At 53.1% G+C, this 25819-nt stretch overlaps 8 protein-coding genes across 10 annotated transcripts; 4 read left to right on the forward strand and 4 right to left on the reverse strand.

Moving 5' to 3' along the window:
* Nucleotides 1–1220: 1220 nt before the first annotated feature.
* On the reverse strand, nucleotides 1221–1646 carry LOC130141393 (claw keratin-like). The gene has a single exon (XM_056322343.1). The coding sequence runs from the start codon at nucleotides 1644–1646 to the stop codon at nucleotides 1221–1223; it is 426 nt and encodes a 141-aa protein (XP_056178318.1).
* A 1780-nt stretch (nucleotides 1647–3426) lies between these two features.
* LOC130141389 (claw keratin-like) lies at nucleotides 3427–4065 on the forward strand. Its single transcript, XM_056322336.1, has 2 exons — nucleotides 3427–3511; nucleotides 3619–4065. Exon 2 carries the CDS (start codon nucleotides 3640–3642, stop codon nucleotides 4063–4065), a length of 426 nt encoding a protein of 141 aa, XP_056178311.1. The 5' UTR covers nucleotides 3427–3511; nucleotides 3619–3639.
* A 1930-nt stretch (nucleotides 4066–5995) lies between these two features.
* On the reverse strand, nucleotides 5996–6864 carry LOC130141336 (claw keratin-like). The gene is made up of 2 exons (XM_056322227.1): nucleotides 6809–6864; nucleotides 5996–6701 (listed from the first exon to the last, which is right to left on the reverse strand). Exon 2 carries the CDS (start codon nucleotides 6678–6680, stop codon nucleotides 6336–6338), a length of 345 nt encoding a protein of 114 aa, XP_056178202.1. The 5' UTR covers nucleotides 6681–6701; nucleotides 6809–6864; the 3' UTR covers nucleotides 5996–6335.
* A 1325-nt stretch (nucleotides 6865–8189) lies between these two features.
* Nucleotides 8190–9058, forward strand: LOC130141335 (claw keratin-like). The gene is made up of 2 exons (XM_056322226.1): nucleotides 8190–8245; nucleotides 8353–9058. Exon 2 carries the CDS (start codon nucleotides 8374–8376, stop codon nucleotides 8716–8718), a length of 345 nt encoding a protein of 114 aa, XP_056178201.1. The 5' UTR covers nucleotides 8190–8245; nucleotides 8353–8373; the 3' UTR covers nucleotides 8719–9058.
* Nucleotides 9059–11003: 1945 nt separating this feature from the next.
* On the reverse strand, nucleotides 11004–11456 carry LOC130141392 (claw keratin-like). Of its 2 annotated transcripts, XM_056322342.1 has the most exons (2): nucleotides 11132–11456; nucleotides 11004–11095 (listed from the first exon to the last, which is right to left on the reverse strand). In XM_056322342.1, exons 1-2 carry the CDS (start codon nucleotides 11454–11456, stop codon nucleotides 11004–11006), a joined length of 417 nt encoding a protein of 138 aa, XP_056178317.1. The 2 variants fall into 2 exon arrangements, with proteins under 2 accessions (XP_056178317.1, XP_056178316.1); XM_056322341.1 differs by having other exon boundaries at nucleotides 11004–11456.
* A 1987-nt stretch (nucleotides 11457–13443) lies between these two features.
* On the forward strand, nucleotides 13444–13896 carry LOC130141391 (claw keratin-like). 2 transcript variants are annotated; one of them, XM_056322339.1, is made up of 2 exons: nucleotides 13444–13768; nucleotides 13805–13896. In XM_056322339.1, the coding sequence occupies exons 1-2, from the start codon at nucleotides 13444–13446 to the stop codon at nucleotides 13894–13896; spliced, it is 417 nt and encodes a 138-aa protein (XP_056178314.1). The 2 variants fall into 2 exon arrangements, with proteins under 2 accessions (XP_056178314.1, XP_056178313.1); XM_056322338.1 differs by having other exon boundaries at nucleotides 13444–13896.
* A 1945-nt stretch (nucleotides 13897–15841) lies between these two features.
* Nucleotides 15842–16526, reverse strand: LOC130141388 (claw keratin-like). Its single transcript, XM_056322335.1, has one exon. It carries the CDS (start codon nucleotides 16524–16526, stop codon nucleotides 16182–16184), a length of 345 nt encoding a protein of 114 aa, XP_056178310.1. The 3' UTR covers nucleotides 15842–16181.
* A 1309-nt stretch (nucleotides 16527–17835) lies between these two features.
* Nucleotides 17836–18409, forward strand: LOC130141400 (claw keratin-like). The gene is made up of 2 exons (XM_056322346.1): nucleotides 17836–17891; nucleotides 17999–18409. The coding sequence occupies exon 2, from the start codon at nucleotides 18020–18022 to the stop codon at nucleotides 18407–18409; it is 390 nt and encodes a 129-aa protein (XP_056178321.1). The 5' UTR covers nucleotides 17836–17891; nucleotides 17999–18019.
* The last annotated feature ends 7410 nt before the right edge of the window (nucleotides 18410–25819 follow it).

Raw genomic sequence — 25819 nt, forward strand, 5'->3', positions numbered from 1 at the left:
ACCTCCAAGAAAGATGTGTCATCCACAATTGTCAACACAGGGGATGGGAAAGAAGGCAGCAAAATGGCATTTTTTTCTTTTTTCCCAGGCATTCTTTTTTCTCACTGCCTGGAGAGAAGCTCGCACATCTCATCTTGCCTTTGAGGATTTGTCTGCACGTGCACATCCTCCCATGTGGCTAGGTCAGCCTGCACTGAGTCTCAGCCATCTGCCCATTCCTGGCTGAGGAGGTGTCCCCTGTGTGTCTGCTGAGGGAACAGTGCTGGGAGTGGGGTTTGGTGACCCCGCTTACAGCGGCTGAGGCTGGGGGCTTTGGCGGGCTGTGGCAGCGTGGGCTGCTTTGTGGGCTCATGTGTGAGGAAGAGCAGGGATGGGCCAGCAAATTTGTAGCACAACAGGGGGTGGTGGGAAGCTCTGCTGTCATTCCTGGGCACAGCGTATCCACAGGTAGCAGGTGGGTGACACAGGGAATCCCGAGAAGAGCTTCTACTCCACCAGTGGTGGCAAGGTGAGGCCAACATGGGTCCAACCAGCAGTGGAAGATGGAGGAAAAATAAGAAAAGGAGGTGGTGGAGGTTTGCAGTGCTGCAGAGTACAGGAGCCCAAAGTGTGGAGAAGAGAGGGAGGGCAGAGAGGGAGAAGCTGTTGTTGAACAAGACACGTACGGCCCCGGCTGCAGGTGACCATCTGGCAGAGGGACATGCTGCCAAGGGCCGGCAGGAGGAAGCGAGGCAGCTCCCGCAGGTCACCCTGCAGAGGCCCTGGGTGGCAGCTGGCTAGGACAGCCCGGGGAGCCAAGGCTGCTGCTGGGAGCGTTGCCTACAGAGGAAGGTTGAAGAAAACAACCATGGGACAACACTGCGATGCAACAGAGATTTTATTGCAGTCCCAGGGGAGCGGGGAGTTGGGACAAGATCAAAGCACTGGTGGGGGCTTTCCCCTGTCTCCTGGCACTGGGCAGAGCAGCAACGAGCATCAGCCGTGCCACAGGAGCAGGCACCCAGCATGATGCTGCATTGTCCAAGAGCAGCAAGTCTTGAAGGGATGCTCAAGCAGGGCAGCAAGAAAGGCAGAGTGGGCCCCACACATGCACGAGGCATCCAAGCTCTGGGGCCCAGCTGTGCCAAAGCAATGTCCTTCCTTCAGGTGTTGTGTTGGGATGTGCCATGGTCTTTTCAGGTCCTCGTCTTCTTCTGTGGCCGGGTCAAGTGTTGTGGAGCTTAGCAGGGTCCACAGTTGCCATTGAGGTACCTGTGGCCTCGGCGCCAGCCACCATATCCACAACTGCCAAATCCTCCATAGCCCCCATAGCCCCAAAGGCCTCCATAACCCCCATAACCCCCATGGCCCCAAAGGCCTCCATAGCCCCCGTAGCCCCCATAGCCCCCATAGCCTCCAAAACCACCACGGCCTCCAAAAGTGCCGCCGTAGCCTCCGCCAACACCGGGAGCTCCCGCTGAGCCAACAACACTCTGCTGCGGGAAGGAGCTGAGGATGGGCCCGGGGAAGGTGATCACCGAGGGTGGCGGCTGGATCACCACCGTGGAGTCAGGGCACTGCCGCACGCAGGGCTCGTTGCAGGTGTCAGCCAGCGGGGCCGGGGCGGCCACCCCACAGGAGGTGTTGCACAGGCTGGTGCAGGACATCCTTGTGTTCAGCAGGTGATGCTGCAAGAAAGGACAGAGCTCCGGGTCAGTGTCAGGCCCAATCCCGAAACCCTCCTGTCTCTCTCACACTTGGAACGTGTGTCCCAGGACAGGCTCTGGATCCTCTCCGGCAGTCACAGCAAGAAGAGGCTCCACAGTTCAAATGCTGGTATAAACCAGTGTTTGCCATGGTGCGCCCTGGGCCTGGCTTGACCAAAGGGAACAGAAAATCTCCCTCAACCAAAGCAAATGGAAAATAAACTTCTCCCAAAGGATTTGAGTCTCTTGGTGTACTCAGAGCATTGTACCCACAAGGTTAAATTCCCATCCTTTCCATAGCTCTGAAACAGCACGATCCCATCCTTACTATGCCCGATGAAAGCGTGGTGGAGCCCCAAGCAAACGATGCCTCAGGAAAGCCACTGCTGAGGAAGGACAGAGGGAGGTAAGACTTGCACTTACCACAGTGATCAGAGAGGCAAGTGGGAGAAGATGGATAGCCAGCTGTGAAGCCCTCAGCTCTTATATACATGTCGCCGACTGACTGAGGAATCGCCCAAGGCGTGGTGGTAATAACCCCATGTAATCATGAGATCAAGCGGACAAAATTCATGACATAAATAGCGATATGAGATAATTAAGTGCCTCCTCATTGGGGACACTGGAACACAAATGTGCCCCGGAGAAAAAAGAGGTAATGGGAGGGACAGGACATGACACATCATTACATCAAAGACAAGGCGTTACTGTAGCTGAACTCGCGGCACCAATAAACCCCAATCTGTCCCTAATCCTTCACTTTGCTTGCACAGAAGAATTCTGGGCATCTTGCAGAAGATTGCTGTTCCCAACCACGCCACGCTCAGCACAGCAGAGCCAGGCGCCCATGGCCGGCAGTGCCCAGCGTGCCTCTGCCTGTGCCTGTGGGGAGCACGGCCACGTGCAGCCTGGCTCTGGGTGGGCGCTCGGCCAGCCTCTCCTGGCACAGCCCTCAATGTCCCGCTGAGTAATTGAGCTCCTCTAGAGACAGGAAGAGCACACGCACAGACACATAGCTGAAGGAGCTGAGAGTGTGTTGGTCCTGTTCCTGCCCTCCAGCTCATCCATGCACTTCCACCCTCAGACAGGTCCCTAGCGCCTGATCCCGCTGCCCTCTAACACACATTCTCTGTCAGTGCTGTTCATAGATGGAGCTTCATCCCACACAGGACTCATCTCCGCCATTCTTTCCATGTCCATGATGTGAAGTCAGGAGTTAAAACCCAACTTATATAGCATCAGGAAAATGTCCAAGGATAAGGGCTGCCATTGCACTGGAACTGCCATTTCCCAAGTTCTTGCTGTCATGGGGCAATGGTTGGCATTTACGAGCTGCCCTGACCTGGGTGGATAGTTTATTCCTTTGCCCAACCTCCTGGCACCTCTGTTTACCAGCCAGTAAACGAGAGGTAATAAGAGGTGTAATGGCTGGGCACTGGGTTGCAAAAAATTCCTTGAGATGCCCAAGATCTTGCCAATAAGCAGAGTGGGAGGATTACAAACAGATCGGGGTTTATTCATGACACTCATTCACCTATAGCTATGAATTGTCTTTCATGTAATGACGTGTCATGGTCTATGACTCCAATTACCTGTTTAATTTCAAAGGATTATTTGCTCCCTCGTATACCCACTCAGGAAGATTATCATTGTCCCGCACTACAGATTTTTCCTAAAGCTTATCTGCTAGAATTGATGATTAGATGGCGCTTCTGCCACCAACCCCCGTGGCCAATGCCCCGGGCAGCCTGGGACGTGTATAAAAGAGCTGAGGGCTTCACAGCCCTCTATCCACTCGGCTTTGCTTGACTCTCCTGATCAACAGGGTAAGTCCAGCTCCTGGAAGCCCCTTGGGGATCTCTCCCTGCCTCCCTCCCTCCCTCGATACAGCCCCTTCCCCGCACCTGTGCCTAATCCCTGGTGTCTTTGCCAGGACTCCTTGCCTGCCTGAAAGATGTCCTGCACCAGCCTGTGCAACACCTCCTGTGGGGTGGCCGCCCCGGCCCCGCTGGCTGACACCTGCAACGAGCCCTGCGTGCGGCAGTGCCCTGACTCCACGGTGGTGATCCAGCCGCCACCTGCGGTGATCACCTTCCCCGGGCCCATCCTCAGCTCCTTCCCGCAGCAGAGTGTTGTTGGCTCAGCGGGAGCTCCCGGTGTTGGCGGAGGCTACGGCGGCACTTTTGGAGGCCGTGGTGGTTTTGGAGGCTATGGGGGCTATGGGGGCTACGGGGGCTATGGAGGCCTTTGGGGCCATGGGGGTTATGGGGGTTATGGAGGCCTTTGGGGCTATGGGGGCTATGGAGGATTTGGCAGTTGTGGATATGGTGGCTGGCGCCGAGGCCACAGGTACCTCAATGGCAACTGTGGACCCTGCTAAGCTCCACAACACTTGACCCGGCCACAGAAGAAGACGAGGACCTGAAAAGACCATGGCACATCCCAACACAACACCTGAAGGAAGGACATTGCTTTGGCACAGCTGGGCCCCAGAGCTTGGACGCCTTGTGTGTGCTTGTGGCCTTACTCTGCCTTTCTTGCTGCCCTGCTTGAGCATCCCTTCACGTCTTGTTGCACCCTGATGACAGTGACCCGCGCTGGGTGCCTGCTCCTGGGGCACGGCTGATGCTCGTTGTTTCTCTGCCCACTGCCAGGAGACAGGGGAAAGCCCCCACCAGTGCTTTGCTCTTGTCCCAACTCCCTCCTCCCCTGGAACTGCAATAAAAGCTCTGATGCATCACAATCTTGACCCGTGGTTGTTTTTCTACTTCCGTATTCCAGAAGCAATGCATTTAGCGGCATCCTTGGCTCCCCGGGCTTTCCTGTCAGTGACTCTGCAGGGTGACCTGCGGGAGCTGCCTCGCTTCCTCCTGCCGGCCCTTGGCAGCATGTCCCTCTGCCAGATGGTCGCCTGCAGCCAGGGCTGTACGTGTCTTGTTCAACAACAGCTTCTCCCTCTCTGCCCTCCCTCTCTTCTCCACACTTTGGGCTCCTGTACTCTGCAGCACTGCAAACCTCCACCACCTCCTTTTCTTATTTTTCCTCCATCTTCCACTGCTGGTTGGACCCATGTTGGCCTCACCTTGCCACCACTGGTGGAGTAGAAGCTCTTCTCGGGATTCCCTGTGTCACCCACCTGCTACCTGTGGATACGCTGTGCCCAGGAATGACAGCAGAGCTTCCCACCACCCCCTGTTGTGCTACAAATTTGCTGGCCCATCCCTGCTCTTCCTCACACATGAGCCCACAAAGCAGCCCACGCTGCCACAGCCCGCCAAAGCCCCCAGCCTCAGCCGCTATAAGCGGGGTCACCAAACCCCACTCCCAGCACTGTTCCCTCAGCAGACACACAGGGGACACCTCCTCAGCCAGGAATGGGCAGATGGCTGAGACTCAGTGCAGGCTGACCTTGCCACATGGGAGGATGTGCACGTGCAGACAAATCCTCAAAGGCAAGATGAGATGTGCGAGCTTCTCTCCAGGCAGTGAGAAAAAAGAATGCCTGGGAAAAAAGAAAAAAATGCCATTTTGCTGCCTTCTTTCCCATCCCCTGTGTTGACAATTGCGGATGACACATCTTTCTTGGAGGTCAGCATCAGGGACCCAAGAGGTGTCCCACTGCCCTCCACAATGGCTGTGGCCAGAACCGTCTCTGCCCAAGAGCACCTTGCAGTGCAGGGATCACACCATGAGGAGACAGCTGGGGCAGAGAGGGACCTCAGGAAGGCAGGCAGCCCAACCTCCTCCACAAAGAGCTTTATGCTTCACGTGACTGCATGCTCGCGGCCTCTTCATGGCTCTGAGGAGAAACTTGGGAAAAGTTGCTGTGTGTGTCTTCCCTCATGCCAGTGCCCTCACCTCTAGCTGGGCACAGGCGCATGGTCAGCATCGGGCAGCAGCCCCGTCCATGCAGTGTTTGTGCCTCCACTTCCCTGGACCTCCAGAGGTGACCAACAACAAGCCAATGAAAGGAGGTAAGGCCTGGCGTGCTGGTTTTGCAGAGCATTGGGAAGAGCTTCTGCCAGTCACCTGTGGCACTTGCACGTATTCAAAGGGAGCTCTGGGAACGTGCTGTGCTTACGGCCGGTGGGAGAGCAGAGGAAGCTCAGTGCAATGTGCTGCACAAGACCCAGGTGGGACTGTCATCCTCAGCTGTAGCACCCGGAGCAAACTGCCCAAACGGTCCAGGGCATTACCGTGGGAGATTCAAGCAGCCCACGTGCCACGAGGTCTGGGGGAAGTGGGAAGGCGGAAGGAAGGGTGAAGAAAAAGCATCATGGGTCGACATTGTGATGCAACAGAGCTTTTATTGCAGTTCCAGGGGAGGAGGGAGCTGGGACAAGAGCAGAGTCCTGGCCAGGGCCTTCCCCTGTCTCCTGGCAGTGGGCAGAGCAACAACGAGCGTCAGCCGTGCCCCAGGAGCAGGCACCCAGCGCGGGTCACTGTCATCAGGGTGCACCAAGACGTGAAGGGATGCTCAAGCAGGGCAGCAAGAAAGGCAGAGTAAGGCCACAAGCACGCACAAGGCGTCCAAGCTCTGGGGCCCAGCTGTGCCAAAGCAATGTCCTTCCTTCGAGCGTTGTGTTGGGATGTGCCACGGCCTTTTCAGGTCCTCGTCTACTTCTGTGGCAGGATCAAGTGTTGTGGAGCTTAGCAGGGTCCACAGCTGCCCCTGAGGTATCCGCAGCCTCGGCCCCAACCACCGTATCCATAGCCCCCGTAGCCCCCATAGCCCCCATAGCCTCCAAAACCACCACGGCCTCCAAAAGTGCCGCCGTAGCCTCCGCCAACACCGGGAGCACCCGCTGAGCCAACAACACTCTGCTGCGGGAAGGAGCTGAGGATGGGCCCGGGGAAGGTGATCACCGCAGGTGGCGGCTGGATCACCACCGTGGAGTCAGGGCACTGCCGCACGCAGGGCTCGTTGCAGGTGTCAGCCAGCGGGGCCGGGGCGGCCACCCCACAGGAGGTGTTGCACAGGCTGGTGCAGGACATCTTTCAGGCAGGCAAGGAGTCCTGGCAAAGACACCAGGGATTAGGCACAGGTGCGGGGAAGGGGCTGTATCGAGGGAGGGAGGGAGGCAGGGAGAGATCCCCAAGGGGCTTCCAGGAGCTGGACTTACCCTGTTGATCAGGAGAGTCAAGCAAAGCCGAGTGGATAGAGGGCTGTGAAGCCCTCAGCTCTTTTATACACATCCCAGGCTGCCCGGGGCATTGGCCACGGGGGTTGGTGGTTGAAACCCCACGTAATCATGAGACGTAGCACACAGCTTCATGACACAGAAAGTGATGCGAGAGAATTATATGCCGCCTCACTGGGGGCACTGGCATGCAAGCGTGCCCTGGAGAGGACAGGGGTGATGGGAGGGACAAACGATGACACGCCATTACATGAAAGACACGGCACGGCTGTTGTAGCTGAACCGGCGGCACCAATAAACCCCGATCTATCCCTAATCCCCCGCATTGCTTACGTGGCAATGTGCTGAACCTTGCAGAATATTGCTGTGTCCAACGCTAGCACACCAGGCTGCTGCTCCTGCAGACAACGCGCTCAGCAGCAGCCCAGCCAGGCACCCATGGCCACGAGTCCCCAGTGTGCCTGGGCCTGTGGGGAACTTTGCCACGTGCAGCCTGGCTCTCAGTGGCTGCTCGGCCCAAATCTCCTGGCCCAGCCCCCAACACCCAGCTGAGCAATCGAGTCCCTCCAGAGAGGCCTTGAGGAGGACCACGCTTACAAAGACATGGCCAAGGAAGCTGAGAGTGTCCTGGTCCCCTCCTGCCCTGCACCTCCCCTGTGCATGTCCCCTGTCACACAGGACCTTGCCGCCTGATCACATTGCCCCCCACCCACGTTTGTTTTGAGGCCCCACACGAATGGGTCTTTGAGCCGCTCAGCAAAGAGTGCCCCCCACCCTCTGCATGGCCGTTCATCGGTGAGCACCACATAGACCCTCTGGAGCCGGGGCATGGAGGTGGCCGAGGCTTCAGGGAGCTCCTGACCTGTTGCCCCAGAAGGCGCCCAGCGCTCACGGGCACTGGGAGATGGTGGGCATTTGCGAGTCACTCCGAGTGTCTGGAATGGCTTCTCCCTTTGCCCAGCGTCCCCCTGCCTCTGCTTACCGCCTTGTAAAAGGGAGGTAATGACAGGCATGATGGTGTGCACAGGATTGCAAAGCACATCTGCGAAATGCTCAGGACTCTGGCACGTAAGCAATGCGGGGGATTAGGGATAGATCGGGGTTTATTGGTGCCGCCGGTTCAGCTACAACAGCCGTGCCGTGTCTTTCATGTAATGGCGTGTCATCGTTTGTCCCTCCCATCACCCCTGTCCTCTCCAGGGCACGCTTGCATGCCAGTGCCCCCAGTGAGGCGGCATATAATTCTCTCGCATCACTTTCTGTGTCATGAAGCTGTGTGCTACGTCTCATGATTACGTGGGGTTTCAACCACCAACCCCCGTGGCCAATGCCCCGGGCAGCCTGGGATGTGTATAAAAGAGCTGAGGGCTTCACAGCCCTCTATCCACTCGGCTTTGCTTGACTCTCCTGATCAACAGGGTAAGTCCAGCTCCTGGAAGCCCCTTGGGGATCTCTCCCTGCCTCCCTCCCTCCCTCGATACAGCCCCTTCCCCGCACCTGTGCCTAATCCCTGGTGTCTTTGCCAGGACTCCTTGCCTGCCTGAAAGATGTCCTGCACCAGCCTGTGCAACACCTCCTGTGGGGTGGCCGCCCCGGCCCCGCTGGCTGACACCTGCAACGAGCCCTGCGTGCGGCAGTGCCCTGACTCCACGGTGGTGATCCAGCCGCCACCTGCGGTGATCACCTTCCCCGGGCCCATCCTCAGCTCCTTCCCGCAGCAGAGTGTTGTTGGCTCAGCGGGTGCTCCCGGTGTTGGCGGAGGCTACGGCGGCACTTTTGGAGGCCGTGGTGGTTTTGGAGGCTATGGGGGCTATGGGGGCTACGGGGGCTATGGATACGGTGGTTGGGGCCGAGGCTGCGGATACCTCAGGGGCAGCTGTGGACCCTGCTAAGCTCCACAACACTTGATCCTGCCACAGAAGTAGACGAGGACCTGAAAAGGCCGTGGCACATCCCAACACAACGCTCGAAGGAAGGACATTGCTTTGGCACAGCTGGGCCCCAGAGCTTGGACGCCTTGTGCGTGCTTGTGGCCTTACTCTGCCTTTCTTGCTGCCCTGCTTGAGCATCCCTTCACGTCTTGGTGCACCCTGATGACAGTGACCCGCGCTGGGTGCCTGCTCCTGGGGCACGGCTGACGCTCGTTGTTGCTCTGCCCACTGCCAGGAGACAGGGGAAGGCCCTGGCCAGGACTCTGCTCTTGTCCCAGCTCCCTCCTCCCCTGGAACTGCAATAAAAGCTCTGTTGCATCACAATGTCGACCCATGATGCTTTTTCTTCACCCTTCCTTCCGCCTTCCCACTTCCCCCAGACCTCGTGGCACGTGGGCTGCTTGAATCTCCCACGGTAATGCCCTGGACCGTTTGGGCAGTTTGCTCCGGGTGCTACAGCTGAGGATGACAGTCCCACCTGGGTCTTGTGCAGCACATTGCACTGAGCTTCCTCTGCTCTCCCACCGGCCGTAAGCACAGCACGTTCCCAGAGCTCCCTTTGAATACGTGCAAGTGCCACAGGTGACTGGCAGAAGCTCTTCCCAATGGTCTGCAAAACCAGCACGCCAGGCCTTACCTCCTTTCATTGGCTTGTTGTTGGTCACCTCTGGAGGTCCAGGGAAGTGGAGGCACAAACACTGCATGGACGGGGCTGCTGCCCGATGCTGACCATGCGCCTGTGCCCAGCTAGAGGTGAGGGCACTGGCATGAGGGAAGACACACACAGCAACTTTTCCCAAGTTTCTCCTCAGAGCCATGAAGAGGCCGCGAGCATGCAGTCACGTGAAGCATAAAGCTCTTTGTGGAGGAGGTTGGGCTGCCTGCCTTCCTGAGGTCCCTCTCTGCCCCAGCTGTCTCCTCATGGTGTGATCCGATCCCTGCACTGCAAGGTGCTCTTGGGCAGAGACGGTTCTGGCCACAGCCATTGTGGAGGGCAGTGGGACACCTCTTGGGTCCCTGATGCTGACCTCCAAGAAAGATGTGTCATCCGCAATTGTCAACACAGGGGATGGGAAAGAAGGCAGCAAAATGGCATTTTTTTCTTTTTTCCCAGGCATTCTTTTTTCTCACTGCCTGGAGAGAAGCTCGCACATCTCATCTTGCCTTTGAGGATTTGTCTGCACGTGCACGTCCTCCCATGTGGCAAGGTCAGCCTGCACTGAGTCTCAGCCATCTGCCCATTCCTGGCTGAGGAGGTGTCCCCTGTGTGTCTGCTGAGGGAACAGTGCTGGGAGTGGGGTTTGGTGACCCCGCTTACAGCGGCTGAGGCTGGGGGCTTTGGCGGGCTGTGGCAGCGTGGGCTGCTTTGTGGGCTCATGTGTGAGGAAGAGCAGGGATGGGCCAGCAAATTTGTAGCACAACAGGGGGTGGTGGGAAGCTCTGCTGTCATTCCTGGGCACAGCGTATCCACAGGTAGCAGGTGGGTGACACAGGGAATCCCGAGAAGAGCTTCTACTCCACCAGTGGTGGCAAGGTGAGGCCAACATGGGTCCAACCAGCAGTGGAAGATGGAGGAAAAATAAGAAAAGGAGGTGGTGGAGGTTTGCAGTGCTGCAGAGTACAGGAGCCCAAAGTGTGGAGAAGAGAGGGAGGGCAGAGAGGGAGAAGCTGTTGTTGAACAAGACACGTACGGCCCTGGCTGCAGGTGACCATCTGGCAGAGGGACATGCTGCCAAGGGCCGGCAGGAGGAAGCGAGGCAGCTCCCGCAGGTCACCCTGCAGAGGCCCTGGGTGGCAGCTGGCTAGGACAGCCCGGGGAGCCAAGGCTGCTGCTGGGAGCGTTGCCTACAGAGGAAGGTTGAAGAAAACAACCATGGGACAACACTGCGATGCAACAGAGATTTTATTGCAGTCCCAGGGGAGCAGGGAGTTGGGACAAGAGCAAAGCACTGGTGGGGGCTTTCCCCTGTCTCCTGGCACTGGGCAGAGCAACAACGAGCATCAGCCGTGCCACAGGAGCAGGCACCCAGCATGATGCTGCATTGTCCAAGAGCAGCAAGTCTTGAAGGGATGCTCAAGCAGGGCAGCAAGAAAGGCAGAGTGGGCCCCACACATGCACGAGGCATCCAAGCTCTGGGGCCCAGCTGTGCCAAAGCAATGTCCTTCCTTCAGGTGTTGTGTTGGGATGTGCCATGGTCTTTTCAGGTCCTCGTCTTCTTCTGTGGCCGGGTCAAGTGTTGTGGAGCTTAGCAGGGTCCACAGTTGCCATTGAGGTACCTGTGGCCTCGGCCCCAGCTCCCATATCCACAACCGCCAAATCCTCCATAGCCCCCATAACCTCCATAGCCCCCACAGCTCCCATAGCCTCCATAGCCCCCGTAGCCCCAAAGGCCTCCATAGCCCCCATAGCCTCCATAGCCCCCGTAGCCCCCATAGCCTCCATAGCCTCCAAAACCACCACGGCCTCCAAAAGTGCCGCCGTAGCCTCCGCCAACACCGGGAGCTCCCGCTGAGCCAACAACACTCTGCTGCGGGAAGGAGCTGAGGATGGGCCCGGGGAAGGTGATCACCGAGGGTGGCGGCTGGATCACCACCGTGGAGTCAGGGCACTGCCGCACGCAGGGCTCGTTGCAGGTGTCAGCCAGCGGGGCCGGGGCGGCCACCCCACAGGAGGTGTTGCACAGGCTGGTGCAGGACATCCTTGTGTTCAGCAGGTGATGCTGCAAGAAAGGACAGAGCTCCGGGTCAGTGTCAGGCCCAATCCCGAAACCCTCCTGTCTCTCTCACACTTGGAACCTGTGTCCCAGGACAGGCTCTGGATCCTCTCCGGCAGTCACAGCAAGAAGAGGCTCCACAGTTCAAATGCTGGTATAAACCAGTGTTTGCCATGGTGCGCCCTGGGCCTGGCTTGACCAAAGGGAACAGAAAATCTCCCTCAACCAAAGCAAATGGAAAATAAACATCTCCCAAAGGATTTGAGTCTCTTGGTGTACTCAGAGCATTGTACCCACAAGGTTAAATACCCATCCTTTCCATAGCTCTGAAACAGCACGATCCCATCCTTACTATGCCCGATGAAAGCGTGGTGGAGCCCCAAGCAAACGATGCCTCAGGAAAGCCACTGCTGAGGAAGGACAGAGGGAGGTAAGACTTGCACTTACCACAGTGATCAGAGAGGCAAGTGGGAGAAGATGGATAGCCAGCTGTGAAGCCCTCAGCTCTTATATACATGTCGCCGACTGACTGAGGAATCGCCCAAGGCGTGGTGGTAATAACCCCATGTAATCATGAGATCAAGCGGACAAAATTCATGACATAAATAGCGATATGAGATAATTAAGTGCCTCCTCATTGGGGACACCGGAACACAAATGTGCCCCGGAGAAAAAAGAGGTAATGGGAGGGACAGGACATGACACATCATTACATCAAAGACAAGGCGTTACTGTAGCTGAACTCGCGGCACCAATAAACCCCAATCTGTCCCTAATCCTTCACTTTGCTTGCACAGAAGAATTCTGGGCATCTTGCAGAAGATTGCTGTTCCCAACCACGCCACACTCAGCACAGCAGAGCCAGGCGCCCATGGCCGGCAGTGCCCAGCGTGCCTCTGCCTGTGCCTGTGGGGAGCACGGCCACGTGCAGCCTGGCTCTGGGTGGGCGCTCGGCCAGCCTCTCCTGGCACAGCCCTCAATGTCCCGCTGAGTAATTGAGCTCCTCCAGAGAGGGCTTGGCAAGAACCGTGCTCACAGGCATGAGGCTGAAGGAGCTGACACTGACATGGTCCCTTTGATGCCCTTCTTCTCCTCCGTATATGCCCCCCACATTCAGAGGTCTCCATGCTCTATCCTACTGCCATGCCCACTGCATCTCAACCAGCCTCTGTGCGCTTGAGGTTTTGCTATGCGTGGGACCGGTCCCCTCTACTCTTTGCATGGCTGTCAAGTGAATCCAGGACCTTAATACCTCTACAGCCTTAGAGGTGGGCAATTAACAGAGATATCTGTGGACCCCATGACAATGAGATGCTGTTGCTGGCATTCAGAGATGGTGGAAATTTGGAAGTCACTTCAAGCGTGTGGAAGGGCTTCTCCATGTGCCCAGCGTCCCGGTTCCTCTGTTTACCAGTCTGTAAGAGAAAGGTAATGACAGACGTGACTGCTATGCCCAGGATTGCAAAGCACTTCTGCAAGATGCTTATGACTTATCTACACAGGGAGCTTGAGGATTAGGGAGAGATTGAGGCTTATTGTGATGCGAGTTTGGCTACAGCAGCGCGTACTCTTTCATGTAATGATGTCTCACGACAAATCCCTCCCATCACACGTATGCTTTGCAAGGCACGTTTGTACACAAATGTCCCTAGCGAGGCGGCATATAACACTCCCAGCATCATTATCTTTACGATGAAGATTGTGTGGTTGATCTCATGATTACGTGGGGTTTCAACCACCACCCCGTGACCACTGCCCCGGGCAGCCTGGGACGTGTATAAAAGAGCTGAGGGCTTCACAGCCCTCTATCCACTCGGCTTTGCTTGACTCTCCTGATCAACAGGGTAAGTCCAGCTCCTGGAAGCCCCTTGGGGATCTCTCCCTGCCTCCCTCCCTCCCTCGATACAGCCCCTTCCCCGCACCTGTGCCTAATCCCTGGTGTCTTTGCCAGGACTTCTTGCCTGCCTGAAAGATGTCCTGCACCAGCCTGTGCAACACCTCCTGTGGGGTGGCCGCCCCGGCCCCGCTGGCTGACACCTGCAACGAGCCCTGCGTGCGGCAGTGCCCTGACTCCACGGTGGTGATCCAGCCGCCACCTGCGGTGATCACCTTCCCCGGGCCCATCCTCAGCTCCTTCCCGCAGCAGAGTGTTGTTGGCTCAGCGGGAGCTCCCGGTGTTGGCGGAGGCTACGGCGGCACTTTTGGAGGCCGTGGTGGTTTTGGAGGCTATGGAGGCTATGGGGGCTACGGGGGCTATGGAGGCTATGGGGGCTATGGAGGCCTTTGGGGCTACGGGGGCTATGGAGGCTATGGGAGCTGTGGGGGCTATGGAGGTTATGGGGGCTATGGAGGATTTGGCGGTTGTGGATATGGGAGCTGGGGCCGAGGCCACAGGTACCTCAATGGCAACTGTGGACCCTGCTAAGCTCCACAACACTTGACCCGGCCACAGAAGAAGACGAGGACCTGAAAAGACCATGGCACATCCCAACACAACACCTGAAGGAAGGACATTGCTTTGGCACAGCTGGGCCCCAGAGCTTGGATGCCTCGTGCATGTGTGGGGCCCACTCTGCCTTTCTTGCTGCCCTGCTTGAGCATCCCTTCAAGACTTGCTGCTCTTGGACAACGCAGCATCATGCTGGGTGCCTGCTCCTGTGGCACGGCTGATGCTCGTTGCTGCTCTGCCCACTGCCAGGAGACAGGGGAAAGCCCCCACCAGTGCTTTGCTCTTGTCCCAACTCCCCGCTCCCCTGGGACTGCAATAAAATCTCTGTTGCATCGCAGTGTTGTCCCATGGTTGTTTTCTTCAACCTTCCTCTGTAGGCAACGCTCCCAGCAGCAGCCTTGGCTCCCCGGGCTGTCCTAGCCAGCTGCCACCCAGGGCCTCTGCAGGGTGACCTGCGGGAGCTGCCTCGCTTCCTCCTGCCGGCCCTTGGCAGCATGTCCCTCTGCCAGATGGTCACCTGCAGCCGGGGCCGTACGTGTCTTGTTCAACAACAGCTTCTCCCTCTCTGCCCTCCCTCTCTTCTCCACACTTTGGGCTCCTGTACTCTGCAGCACTGCAAACCTCCACCACCTCCTTTTCTTATTTTTCCTCCATCTTCCACTGCTGGTTGGACCCATGTTGGCCTCACCTTGCCACCACTGGTGGAGTAGAAGCTCTTCTCGGGATTCCCTGTGTCACCCACCTGCTACCTGTGGATACGCTGTGCCCAGGAATGACAGCAGAGCTTCCCACCACCCCCTGTTGTGCTACAAATTTGCTGGCCCATCCCTGCTCTTCCTCACACATGAGCCCACAAAGCAGCCCACGCTGCCACAGCCCGCCAAAGCCCCCAGCCTCAGCCGCTGTAAGCGGGGTCACCAAACCCCACTCCCAGCACTGTTCCCTCAGCAGACACACAGGGGACACCTCCTCAGCCAGGAATGGGCAGATGGCTGAGACTCAGTGCAGGCTGACCTTGCCACATGGGAGGATGTGCACGTGCAGACAAATCCTCAAAGGCAAGATGAAATGTGCGAGCTTCTCTCCAGGCAGTGAGAAAAAAGAATGCCTGGGAAAAAAGAAAAAAATGCCATTTTGCTGCCTTCTTTCCCATCCCCTGTGTTGACAATTGCGGATGACACATCTTTCTTGGAGGTCAGCATCAGGGACCCAAGAGGTGTCCCACTGCCCTCCACAATGGCTGTGGCCAGAACCGTCTCTGCCCAAGAGCACCTTGCAGTGCAGGGATCGGATCACACCATGAGGAGACAGCTGGGGCAGAGAGGGACCTCAGGAAGGCAGGCAGCCCAACCTCCTCCACAAAGAGCTTTATGCTTCACGTGACTGCATGCTCGCGGCCTCTTCATGGCTCTGAGGAGAAACTTGGGAAAAGTTGCTGTGTGTGTCTTCCCTCATGCCAGTGCCCTCACCTCTAGCTGGGCACAGGCGCATGGTCAGCATCGGGCAGCAGCCCCGTCCATGCAGTGTTTGTGCCTCCACTTCCCTGGACCTCCAGAGGTGACCAACAACAAGCCAATGAAAGGAGGTAAGGCCTGGCGTGCTGGTTTTGCAGACCATTGGGAAGAGCTTCTGCCAGTCACCTGTGGCACTTGCACGTATTCAAAGGGAGCTCTGGGAACGTGCTGTGCTTACGGCCGGTGGGAGAGCAGAGGAAGCTCAGTGCAATGTGCTGCACAAGACCCAGGTGGGACTGTCATCCTCAGCTGTAGCACCCGGAGCAAACTGCCCAAACGGTCCAGGGCATTACCGTGGGAGATTCAAGCAGCCCACGTGCCACGAGGTCTGGGGGAAGTGGGAAGGCGGAAGGAAGGGTGAAGAAAAAGCATCATGGGTCGACATTGTGATGCAACAGAGCTTTTATTGCAGTTCCAGGGGAGGAGGGAGCTGGGACAAGAGCAGAGTCCTGGCCAGGGCCTTCCCCTGTCTCCTGGCAGTGGGCAGAGCAACAACGAGCGTCAGCCGTGCCCCAGGAGCAGGCACCCAGCGCGGGTCACTGTCATCAGGGTGCACCAAGACGTGAAGGGATGCTCAAGCAGGGCAGCAAGAAAGGCAGAGTAAGGCCACAAGCACGCACAAGGCGTCCAAGCTCTGGGGCCCAGCTGTGCCAAAGCAATGTCCTTCCTTCGAGCGTTGTGTTGGGATGTGCCACGGCCTTTTCAGGTCCTCGTCTACTTCTGTGGCAGGATCAAGTGTTGTGGAGCTTAGCAGGGTCCACAGCTGCCCCTGAGGTATCCGCAGCCTCGGCCCCAACCACCGTATCCATAGCCCCCATAGCCCCCATAGCCCCCATAGCCTCCAAAACCACCACGGCCTCCAAAAGTGCCGCCGTAGCCTCCGCCAACACCGGGAGCACCCGCTGAGCCAACAACACTCTGCTGCGGGAAGGAGCTGAGGATGGGCCCGGGGAAGGTGATCACCGCAGGTGGCGGCTGGATCACCACCGTGGAGTCAGGGCACTGCCGCACGCAGGGCTCGTTGCAGGTGTCAGCCAGCGGGGCCGGGGCGGCCACCCCACAGGAGGTGTTGCACAGGCTGGTGCAGGACATCCTTGTGTTCAGCAGGCGATGCTGCAAGACAGGCAGAGCTTGTCTTAACATTACATGCTGGCATGGACAGGGCTCTAATGTGCTCCCAGGCGGGCTCGGGCCCTGGTACACATCCCTCCAGCACCATCTTCATGATGCCTCCAGCTTGCTTCCACAAGCAAGCATCACACTCATTCACTCTCCACCACCACTTGCACCTGGCCCAGACAAAGTCACCCATCCTACAGCACTCTGGCACTAGGGCCACCCATGTGTCCCACAAGGTGGTCATAAGCGTTGCCTTGTCATCCTGGCCAGACTGCACGTCTCAGCCAGGCAGCAGCAAGGACCTTTCTCATCCCCAGCTCAGTAGCACCAACAGCACCCAAGCTGGGTCCTGCCTGGGTTGTGCGCTCTGTGGGCTGGCGCCAGGAACACACTGGAGCTCACCGAGGATCACAAGTCAAGGCAGCTGGGATGTGAAGTGAGGGAAGCCTGGGGCCGCAGCAGCTTTTATGTCTTGCCACAGCCCTGGCGCAGGAACCTTTGCAGAAAAATCTGCCCTGAGGGTGCAGGGTGATGCTTGGCGTCCTCTGCACCACCAGCATGCCTCACAGCTTGGGATTACCAATGCCAGCCCCTGCTGGGTGCCATGAAGCAGCCACTACCCTCAGTGAAGTAGCGTGAGGTACGGCACCATGGGGTTTTCCCCAAGCCCTCCTAGAGGACCTCAGTCACTCAGCCGGGCTGTATGTGCCCGATTCTCCACTAGCACGCCCACATCAGGCAGCCTATTCTTTGCTTTTTGATAAAGGGCACCCATGACCCCCCAAACACCCCGAAGGGTCCAGAGATGTCCAAGGCTTAGGGATGACCCTAGCCGCTGTAAGGGGCCAGCACTGGGAGATGGTGGGCACTTACAAGCCACCTCAAGCAGGTCAGATGGCTGCTGACTTGGCCAATCTTCCAAAGCCTCTGTTCACCAGCTTGTAAAGGGAGGTAATGACAGGCGTGACGACTGTGCCCAGGACTCTGACACGTAAGCAATGGGGGGATTAGGGACTGATTGGAGTTTATTGGTGTCACACATTCAGCTATAGCAGCTCCTTGTCTTTCATGTACTGATGTATCATAGTGTGTCCCTCCCATCACCCCTGTCCTCTCCAGGGCACGCTTGCATGCCAGTGCCCCCAGTGAGGCGGCATATAATTCTCTCGCATCACTTTCTGTGTCATGAAGCTGTGTGCTACGTCTCATGATTACGTGGGGTTTCAACCACCAACCCCCATGGCCAATGCCCCGGGCAGCCTGGGATGTGTATAAAAGAGCTGAGGGCTTCACAGCCCTCTATCCACTCGGCTTTGCTTGACTCTCCTGATCAACAGGGTAAGTCCAGCTCCTGGAAGCCCCTTGGGGATCTCTCCCTGCCTCCCTCCCTCCCTCGATACAGCCCCTTCCCCGCACCTGTGCCTAATCCCTGGTGTCTTTGCCAGGACTCCTTGCCTGCCTGAAAGATGTCCTGCACCAGCCTGTGCAACACCTCCTGTGGGGTGGCCGCCCCGGCCCCGCTGGCTGACACCTGCAACGAGCCCTGCGTGCGGCAGTGCCCTGACTCCACGGTGGTGATCCAGCCGCCACCCTCGGTGATCACCTTCCCCGGGCCCATCCTCAGCTCCTTCCCGCAGCAGAGTGTTGTTGGCTCAGCGGGAGCTCCCGGTGTTGGCGGAGGCTACGGCGGCACTTTTGGAGGCCGTGGTGGTTTTGGAGGCTATGGGGGCTATGGGGCCTATGGGGGCTATGGGGGTTATGGAGGTTATGGGGGCTATGGTGGCTATGGCGGTTGTGGATATGGTGGTTGGGGCCGAGGCCATAGGTACCTCAATGGCAACTGTGGACCCTGCTAAGCCCCAAATATTCACAGAGTTCAGTGCCACATCTGCCCTGGGTCTCCACACATCGCACCTCTCGTCGTCTACCACCAGATGCAGAGCAGAGCTTGCAGCCCCTCTTTAGGCTGTGGCAAAGCAGCTACTGGGTCTGTATGGTCTTTGCTTATTTGCACAGAGTAACCTTGCAGATCTTATGCTGGCAACTTTAGGGCTTCCAAGTCTTCCCTCCTACCTGCAACACAACGAAGCTGTAGTCTTCCTCGGATGAGAGTCTCCCCGGTTCTGCCAGGTTCTAAGACTCCCAGCCTGAAACACAAGAGGGCGGGAGGGGATCTTTTTGGTGGAGCCCTGGGTTGTGTCTTGCTGCAGCCTTATGATTTTCCCGCTCCAAATTCAGTTTTTCCTTGTTGTTTTGTTTCTTGCTGACACTGTTTATTGCATTTTGCATCCACATTAAAGAATCTGCATTGCATCAATAACCTGGCTTTTGCTTCCTTTGTTTGAGTTTGCTCTTCTGATTTGCCACATTGACCATTGAAATGTTGATAATGAAGCTCGAGTCACAGAGTTAAATATCAGGTGTCACACGCCTTAGTGAACAGGGTTTGTGAGAGGTTCAACAGCTTTTGATAGACTGCCTTGTGTTGTAGCACACAAGAGATACAAAGAAGCTATTAGCCCAATTGTAAGGGACAGCTTTTGAAGGAAAAAATACCAGTGAATTTATTTGCTGCTTTGTGGTCCTTTTCTCAAGCAGAAATATATAATGTCTTCACATTTTTCCATGCCAGATAGTCTGAGAAGTTCAAAGCACTTCTCAGACACTCATAACTATTTTATACATTTGTAGTGTTTTATTACTATATTAAAAGCTGGTTTTTGTCTCTTGTCATGTGCTTCATTATTGAATAATAGTCACTTCAAAAGTACGTGTTGAGACATTTTAATACATGCTTTGGTCAGAATGTGATTTTATAGACTTCACACTTTTCACTCAAGTGTGGTTCTGTCCAATGAAACATATGAGATCCTACAATTATGTACTTTGCCTTCTCATCCCAGGTATTTGGGTTTCTTTCTAGTCTTATCCTAGGATTTACTGGAGTGGAAGAAACATATATGTGTGTGGCATTCCATGAATTTCTAACTCCTTTTTTAACTACGTCTCTTGTTAAAGCAGCTAAGTCCATAAATAGTCTGTAGAACTACAGAGATATTAGCAATTATTTTAAGCTACCATTGTCTCTACTTGTGCACTCTGAGACACTTAATACTTTCCAGTTTTTACTTAGCAACTTACTCATAACATTACAGGTTTTATTAAATAGGTTTAACTAATGAAAAATTGAAATTATGACCAGTTCTGGCTAAATTTCTAGACCTTCATGTCAAGACACAGTTCAACAGCAACTTGTGTTGTGCTTTTGTGGGTAACGTGTCAGGCACCAAGCTGGTGAGTGCTTTCCTAGGAGCAAAGCTCCTCAGAAGCCATGAGAAAGCTCCATCCTGAAAGCTGCTGGAAGTGTAACCCACAGCTTTACTTGCAAAGGCGTTCAATTAATTTTGTACTCACATTTTGTATTGTAGCACAATTGAGCTCTGTTCCTCTTGTGAGACTGCCCTCAAAGTACCTGTCTGTGTGCGTGTGTTCAAAGGACAACAACTGCATTCACCATAAGGGTTCTGGGGTTTAATAGGGCTTTCAAAGCACTTCACTGGCTGTTTTACACCTAGACTCTGTTACAGCATTGTACCATTAAGAGGTTACTACTGCTGCCACTTAGGTACTTCAGTCATGAATAATAGAGTCACTTCAAGGCATCTCATCCTAATAAACACTGTATGATTGTGCAGCCTGGGACCTTCACACCATTTCATTGTCATTCAAATGGAGCCTTACAGCAACCTTTGCAAACACTTGTTCTTAGCACCACTTAATAAGCTGAAACAGAAAGCGTGCCATTTTCTGCCCTATAACAGATCAGACCTCTAAATCCAGAAAGCACCCAGAAACTGCCAGGACAAAAGTGCTTGAGAAACAGGGGTGATTTTCTCTAAGCCTCTTGGCTTACTTCCCAGTTAAACTGGGTTTGCCTGCAGGCAGTCTGTGCATTTACAAATCACTAAGATGTAGTGCTGTTACGTCCAATGTCTGCACATGCACTGTGATGCTAAGGCAAATTTAAAAGAATATTTCCAAATCCTTCCTAGGAAATTCCAGAATGAGTGAGTTCATTTTCTGAGATACTGCTGGGTTATTCATTTGTAAAATGTGTGCCCAGGTTCAGATGACATTTGTAAAAACTACAGGGTGCAGTATGTCTCCACAAAACATATCAAGCAGGGGACAAAATTCTGTGTATATCCAAGTCAGAAAAAGAAGACCAGAGATCTGTAATGATGCTATAACAGTTTTAATAAGAATAAAGCTCATCATCACAATCTAAAGTAATATAGAAAACAGAAGTGGAAAGAATGCGTGCAGAGATCAATCTATATCTGCAGAAAATCTCCCTGTCTCATTGGTACCAGTTTTGCTGCTACAGCTGTAGCATTTGACTATTAATTTCCATTTTCAAATGTTTCCACTTGCTTTAAGTCCAATTTAATAAATCAGAGCAGCTGATTTACTGTTTCTCTGGTATAGCTTCAAAAGCAGTTAAGCCAGAAGCATATCCTTTGGAAGGCTACTACAGGTACATTCTAGATTTCATGCATGTTAGCTGGGAAAGAGCTGTAAATGAGTTAAGGAATTGTTTGCCCATGTTAACCCATGTTAAGCCCAGATTCCTTTACACATCAAATCCATGGTAGGGATAAGAAGTCAGTAGGAAAAAAGCAAGACAAAACATTTTGGAAGAACATTGAAGAAGTTTTACAGAAACACTGAGCTTTCCAAAATACTACGGCATTCAGTCGCAGTCCTGGACTCAGAGCTTCTGCAAACCCTCCCCTAACAGCAGCCACGAATTCAGTAACTAATTCTCAGTCCTTGTTTCCATTAAATCCTTCTGGGTTTAGCAGGGGTAGCAGGGGTAGCAGCTCCCGTAGCTGTATCTACGGATGTAGCGAGAAGAGTAGGGGTAGCAGTAGCGGGCGCTGTAGGAGGGGTAGCAGTCACGATAACCGCACAGATCCCCGTAGCTCCGGTAGCTGCAAGGGCTTCCGCAGTCATAGGTCCGGCAGCTGTACACGGTCCCGTAGTTGCAGGGAGAGTAGCAGGTATCCTCACACTGGTTCTGGTAGTAGAAGGTCATCTTGGTGTGGTGGAGGGGGGCACGTCTGAAACACCACAGGGGAAGAAAAAGCCTGTAAAGCAATGCTCCCAACAGCAAGTACATCTCAGATAAATGCTGCAAGCATGGAGCCAGCAAAGCCAGGCATGCTGCCTGACACCCTCTGTGCTCATCTATTGTTCTATTCTGACTTTTAGTGCTGGATCATCCCCGTAATCCTATATCCTGACCAGCCTTTCTGAGCTTTCCTGCACAGCCCCACTGTCTTCACCCATAGATCATGACGGGAGGTGGAATTGGGAACCATGATGCCTGTGTCAAAAGGGAGCCATCCAGAAATAAACTGGAAAATCCTTCGTGGCTGTACTGAGATAAAGACTTTAAGGGAAAAGAAGGATACAGGCAGGACTGACACAGTTTCAAACACTCAAGTATTAATGAAAATCCAGTGAGGAATGAATATTTTACATCTATATAATTCTCATCAAATCACAACCTTAATTCCCAATGCATTAATCTACAGCACTTGTAGATTAGTGTCTGGGAGCCAGCAGAAAGAGGAGGGCAAATAGTATCAAATAACATCTCTTCATTATTCACTAGGTTTTCTAAATCTATTCTGACTTACCCACTTCTGAAGGAGGATAAGGCAGGAGAAACCAATGCATTGCTCCCAGCGGTGTGGGGTTTTTATACAGCGCCCAGTCCCGCCCAGCGCGTGAAAGGCATGTCTGCACCCCAGGTTGCCTCCAATTACCAAACATATTTTGCTGCCCTCGTGACTCTTCCTTATTGATATACCGGTTCTCCCCAGGGTTTCTGATTATTGCTCTGGCACTGTGACATGCGGGCTACACCCTCCAGGTTTCTTTCATCTCAAAACTACACAGGGCAATTAAGCCTTGGTATCATCGCACTGAATTCACTTCTTCAGTACAGCAACAAGTCAACAGAATATACAAAGACAGACGCATCACGAAATGCCATTTCTGGAAGACCAGCCTCACCGTGCATGTTGGCCCTTGTACTTTGTCTTGCTTTTTTTTTCTGAAATACTTGTGGAAGGGGTAGCCCCTCCTTTCCATGCATTTCATAACTTTAATGACATATGAAACAGCACGTTCTTACCCATCCCTTCCAACATTTCCTGTGACTAGCAAAGGGGGAAAGACTGTGTCTTTGATTTGATGTCGTCATGCAATAGGATATTGTTGTGCTGATTGATTCAGCTAGAAAATTGGCCTATAGGCATTAAAATGGTATGTATATGATGTATTTTTAGAGAAAAACCTTTCAAAGACTCAATTCTGAAGCTATAAATTACAACCTAAATAAAGCATAGAAACAGGAAAACCTGATATACATTTTGAGAAACTGTGTTACTTAACACTGAGGCATTTTCCGGTAACGTACTATTAATATTTAAATAATAAATCTCTTTGTACAGGTAGATCTTTAATAAGTATTAATGAAGGCTTTGATATTCAAAATTTAGAGAAATGGCCAGAACATATGACATGCCTGTTATTATCCTTCCCTCGGATGCGAGTAAACAGCAGTGTTTTGAGGTGAAGGTCACCAGGGAAGACCGGGATGCTGCTGCTTACCAGGTCACATTCACAGGGCCCAGTGTTATTCACCATCATTAACAACATTAAGTTACACACCTCACAACATTAAGAAGATGTCACATTAAAGCATATTCAGCATTCGGGGGACTTCTCAGGAAAGCTGCAGTTATTACAGAGACACGTTCCTGTTTGTTTTAATCTTGTTCCTGGTAAAGAACTCCTGAGTGAATCATTTTCTGATCTAAGTGTAAATAATCACTAAGCAGATATTTTCAGATCCAATTAAATTTGCCTTGTTTGGGCTGGCTTTCCAGGAGACTGAGTTTGTAATTTTATTTCATATAGCATGCAAAGCCTGCACATTTCAAATATCATTATTTCTGCTTGAAAGCAGATTAGATTTAGATTTATTATTGATTGCAACCTGCTTTACTGTTCTCATAGTCTTGTCATTGACTCCTTAACTTATTCAAAAATATTCCCACTGTTCTTACACCAAAAAGGACCCCATTGACTCCTTAACTTATTCAAAAATATTCCCACTGTTCTTACACCAAAAAGGACCCCAGTTTCCTTCTATATAGATTTAGGAGGTGGCTGCTGAACTGTGGTAAAAATAATTCATAGAGCATAACAAGCAAGTAAATCAGATTTTCTATAGAATTTCTTTCCTGTGGCAGATCCCAGTACAGAATTAACATATCCATGCATATTTGATTGCAGCAAGGTACAGACGAGACTTGTCCTCTAATCCAAACCTTTCTTGTAATTCCGCTTTTAAGCTGGAAATGAGACAAACAAAATTATAAATACAAATAATGCAAATATTCTGACTTAAAAATGGAATTTCAAAACAAAAACAAACAAGAAATGCTTTCTAAGGATTCTTATTTCTTAAAAAAAAATCTGAAATTCTTTCTTCCTCAAACCAATCTAGAGTCATTGCAGACTTCATATACAGAAATTTGTCCATTCCTCCAAAACCGACATTGTGAACATCGATCAGTTCTGCTCTCAATATCTTTCCTTTCCTTTCCTGTTAGAACACAGATTTCACCACACTAATTCTACAAATATAATTGACCCAGGAAGTCTGAACATGAAAGAAAACTGCAGTGCAATGTCATGCTTTTGGGAGCCAAGAACTGACTAATAATCACAAATGAAGAAAAACAATTACATCAACTGAAGGAATGACGTGCATAAGTAAATTTGTTTTGTGATGAATATGAGTTTAATGCATAGCAGGTTTGGTCTGACAAATATATAAAAGGGAGGGAAATCCAAGGTTCTCCACTTGCACCTCCAGACTTACATTCTCATTGCACTTGGTAAGTCAGGCTTACTACGATGTCTTTATTGCTGTGTAGATGTTTTGGGTTTGCTGTATTGCTCTACAGGTGGAAGTGATGCTTTAAAAGCACAGGCTGTGCCTTCACAGCCACGCAAGTACAATTCTTTTTTGTAAAAATGTGATATTAAGATGGTCATGTAAGTTTCCAAGACTGCCTCATCTAGCTATGAATTATGAGAAATTACATTATTTTATGATATACTGAAGCGTTTCAGGCTGCTGCATTTTGAAGCAGACAGTGCATTACATTTTTTTTTCAATTATTTTGAACAAAAAGCAAATATATACTCAACTGGCTACTAAGGCAGAGACACAGGTCCATACAAACAAGCTGATTTTTTCAGCAGAGCACTGCTGACTTGCATAAGGGGAGGATTTCTTCTGTAGCATCTTGTCTCGATAGCAAAAACTGGCAAAATTAATTCCTGAACCAGTGTCTGTTCATTTGTGGTTTTTCGAACAACTTCAGGCACTGATACAGACAACCCAATCCTAAAAATATCCTGTCTAAAACACAATCTGAATCCATACTGCCAATTCTAAGCAATGGCAACAAGAAAAGCAACATTACATATTTTTAAGGAGAAAAGAAAGGGGGAAACCAGAAAGGAGTGAGCTGGGCAAGAAGGAGCCAGAGTATAACCTTGAGTGGACATGTTTGGCTGGATCCTCTCCTCTCCTCTCCTCTCCTCTCCTCTCCTCTCCTCTCCTCTCCTCTCCTCTCCTCTCCTCTCCTCTCCTCTCCTCTCCTCTCCTCTCCTCTCCTCTCCTCTCCTCTCCTCTCCTCTCCTCTCCTCTCCTCCCCTCTCCTCTCCTCTCCTCCCCTCTCCTCCTCTCTCCTCTCCCTCCTTCCCATGCTCACACTGCATTTGCTAGAAGCAGCAAGCTCCTGCTTCGTCTCTGGGGCAGACCTTACCTTCTTCTCTTCTGCTGTGTTTCAGACGTGCCCCCCTCCACCACACCAAGATGACCTTCTACTACCAGAACCAGTGTGAGGATACCTGCTACTCTCCCTGCAACTACGGGACCGTGTACAGCTGCCGGACCTATGACTGCGGAAGCCCTTGCAGCTACCGGAGCTACGGGGATCTGCGCGGTTATCGTGACTGCTACCCCTCCTACAGCGCCCGCTACTGCTACCCCTACTCTTCTCGCTACATCCGTAGATACAGCTACGGGAGCTGCTACCCCTGCTACCCCTGCTAAACCCAGCCATACAACGACCACACAGGAAACAAAAGGCAAAAAGTTGTTTACGGCTCCT

Source organism: Falco biarmicus, chromosome 19, assembly GCF_023638135.1.
Source record: "Falco biarmicus isolate bFalBia1 chromosome 19, bFalBia1.pri, whole genome shotgun sequence".
Lineage (NCBI taxonomy): Eukaryota > Metazoa > Chordata > Aves > Falconiformes > Falconidae > Falco > Falco biarmicus.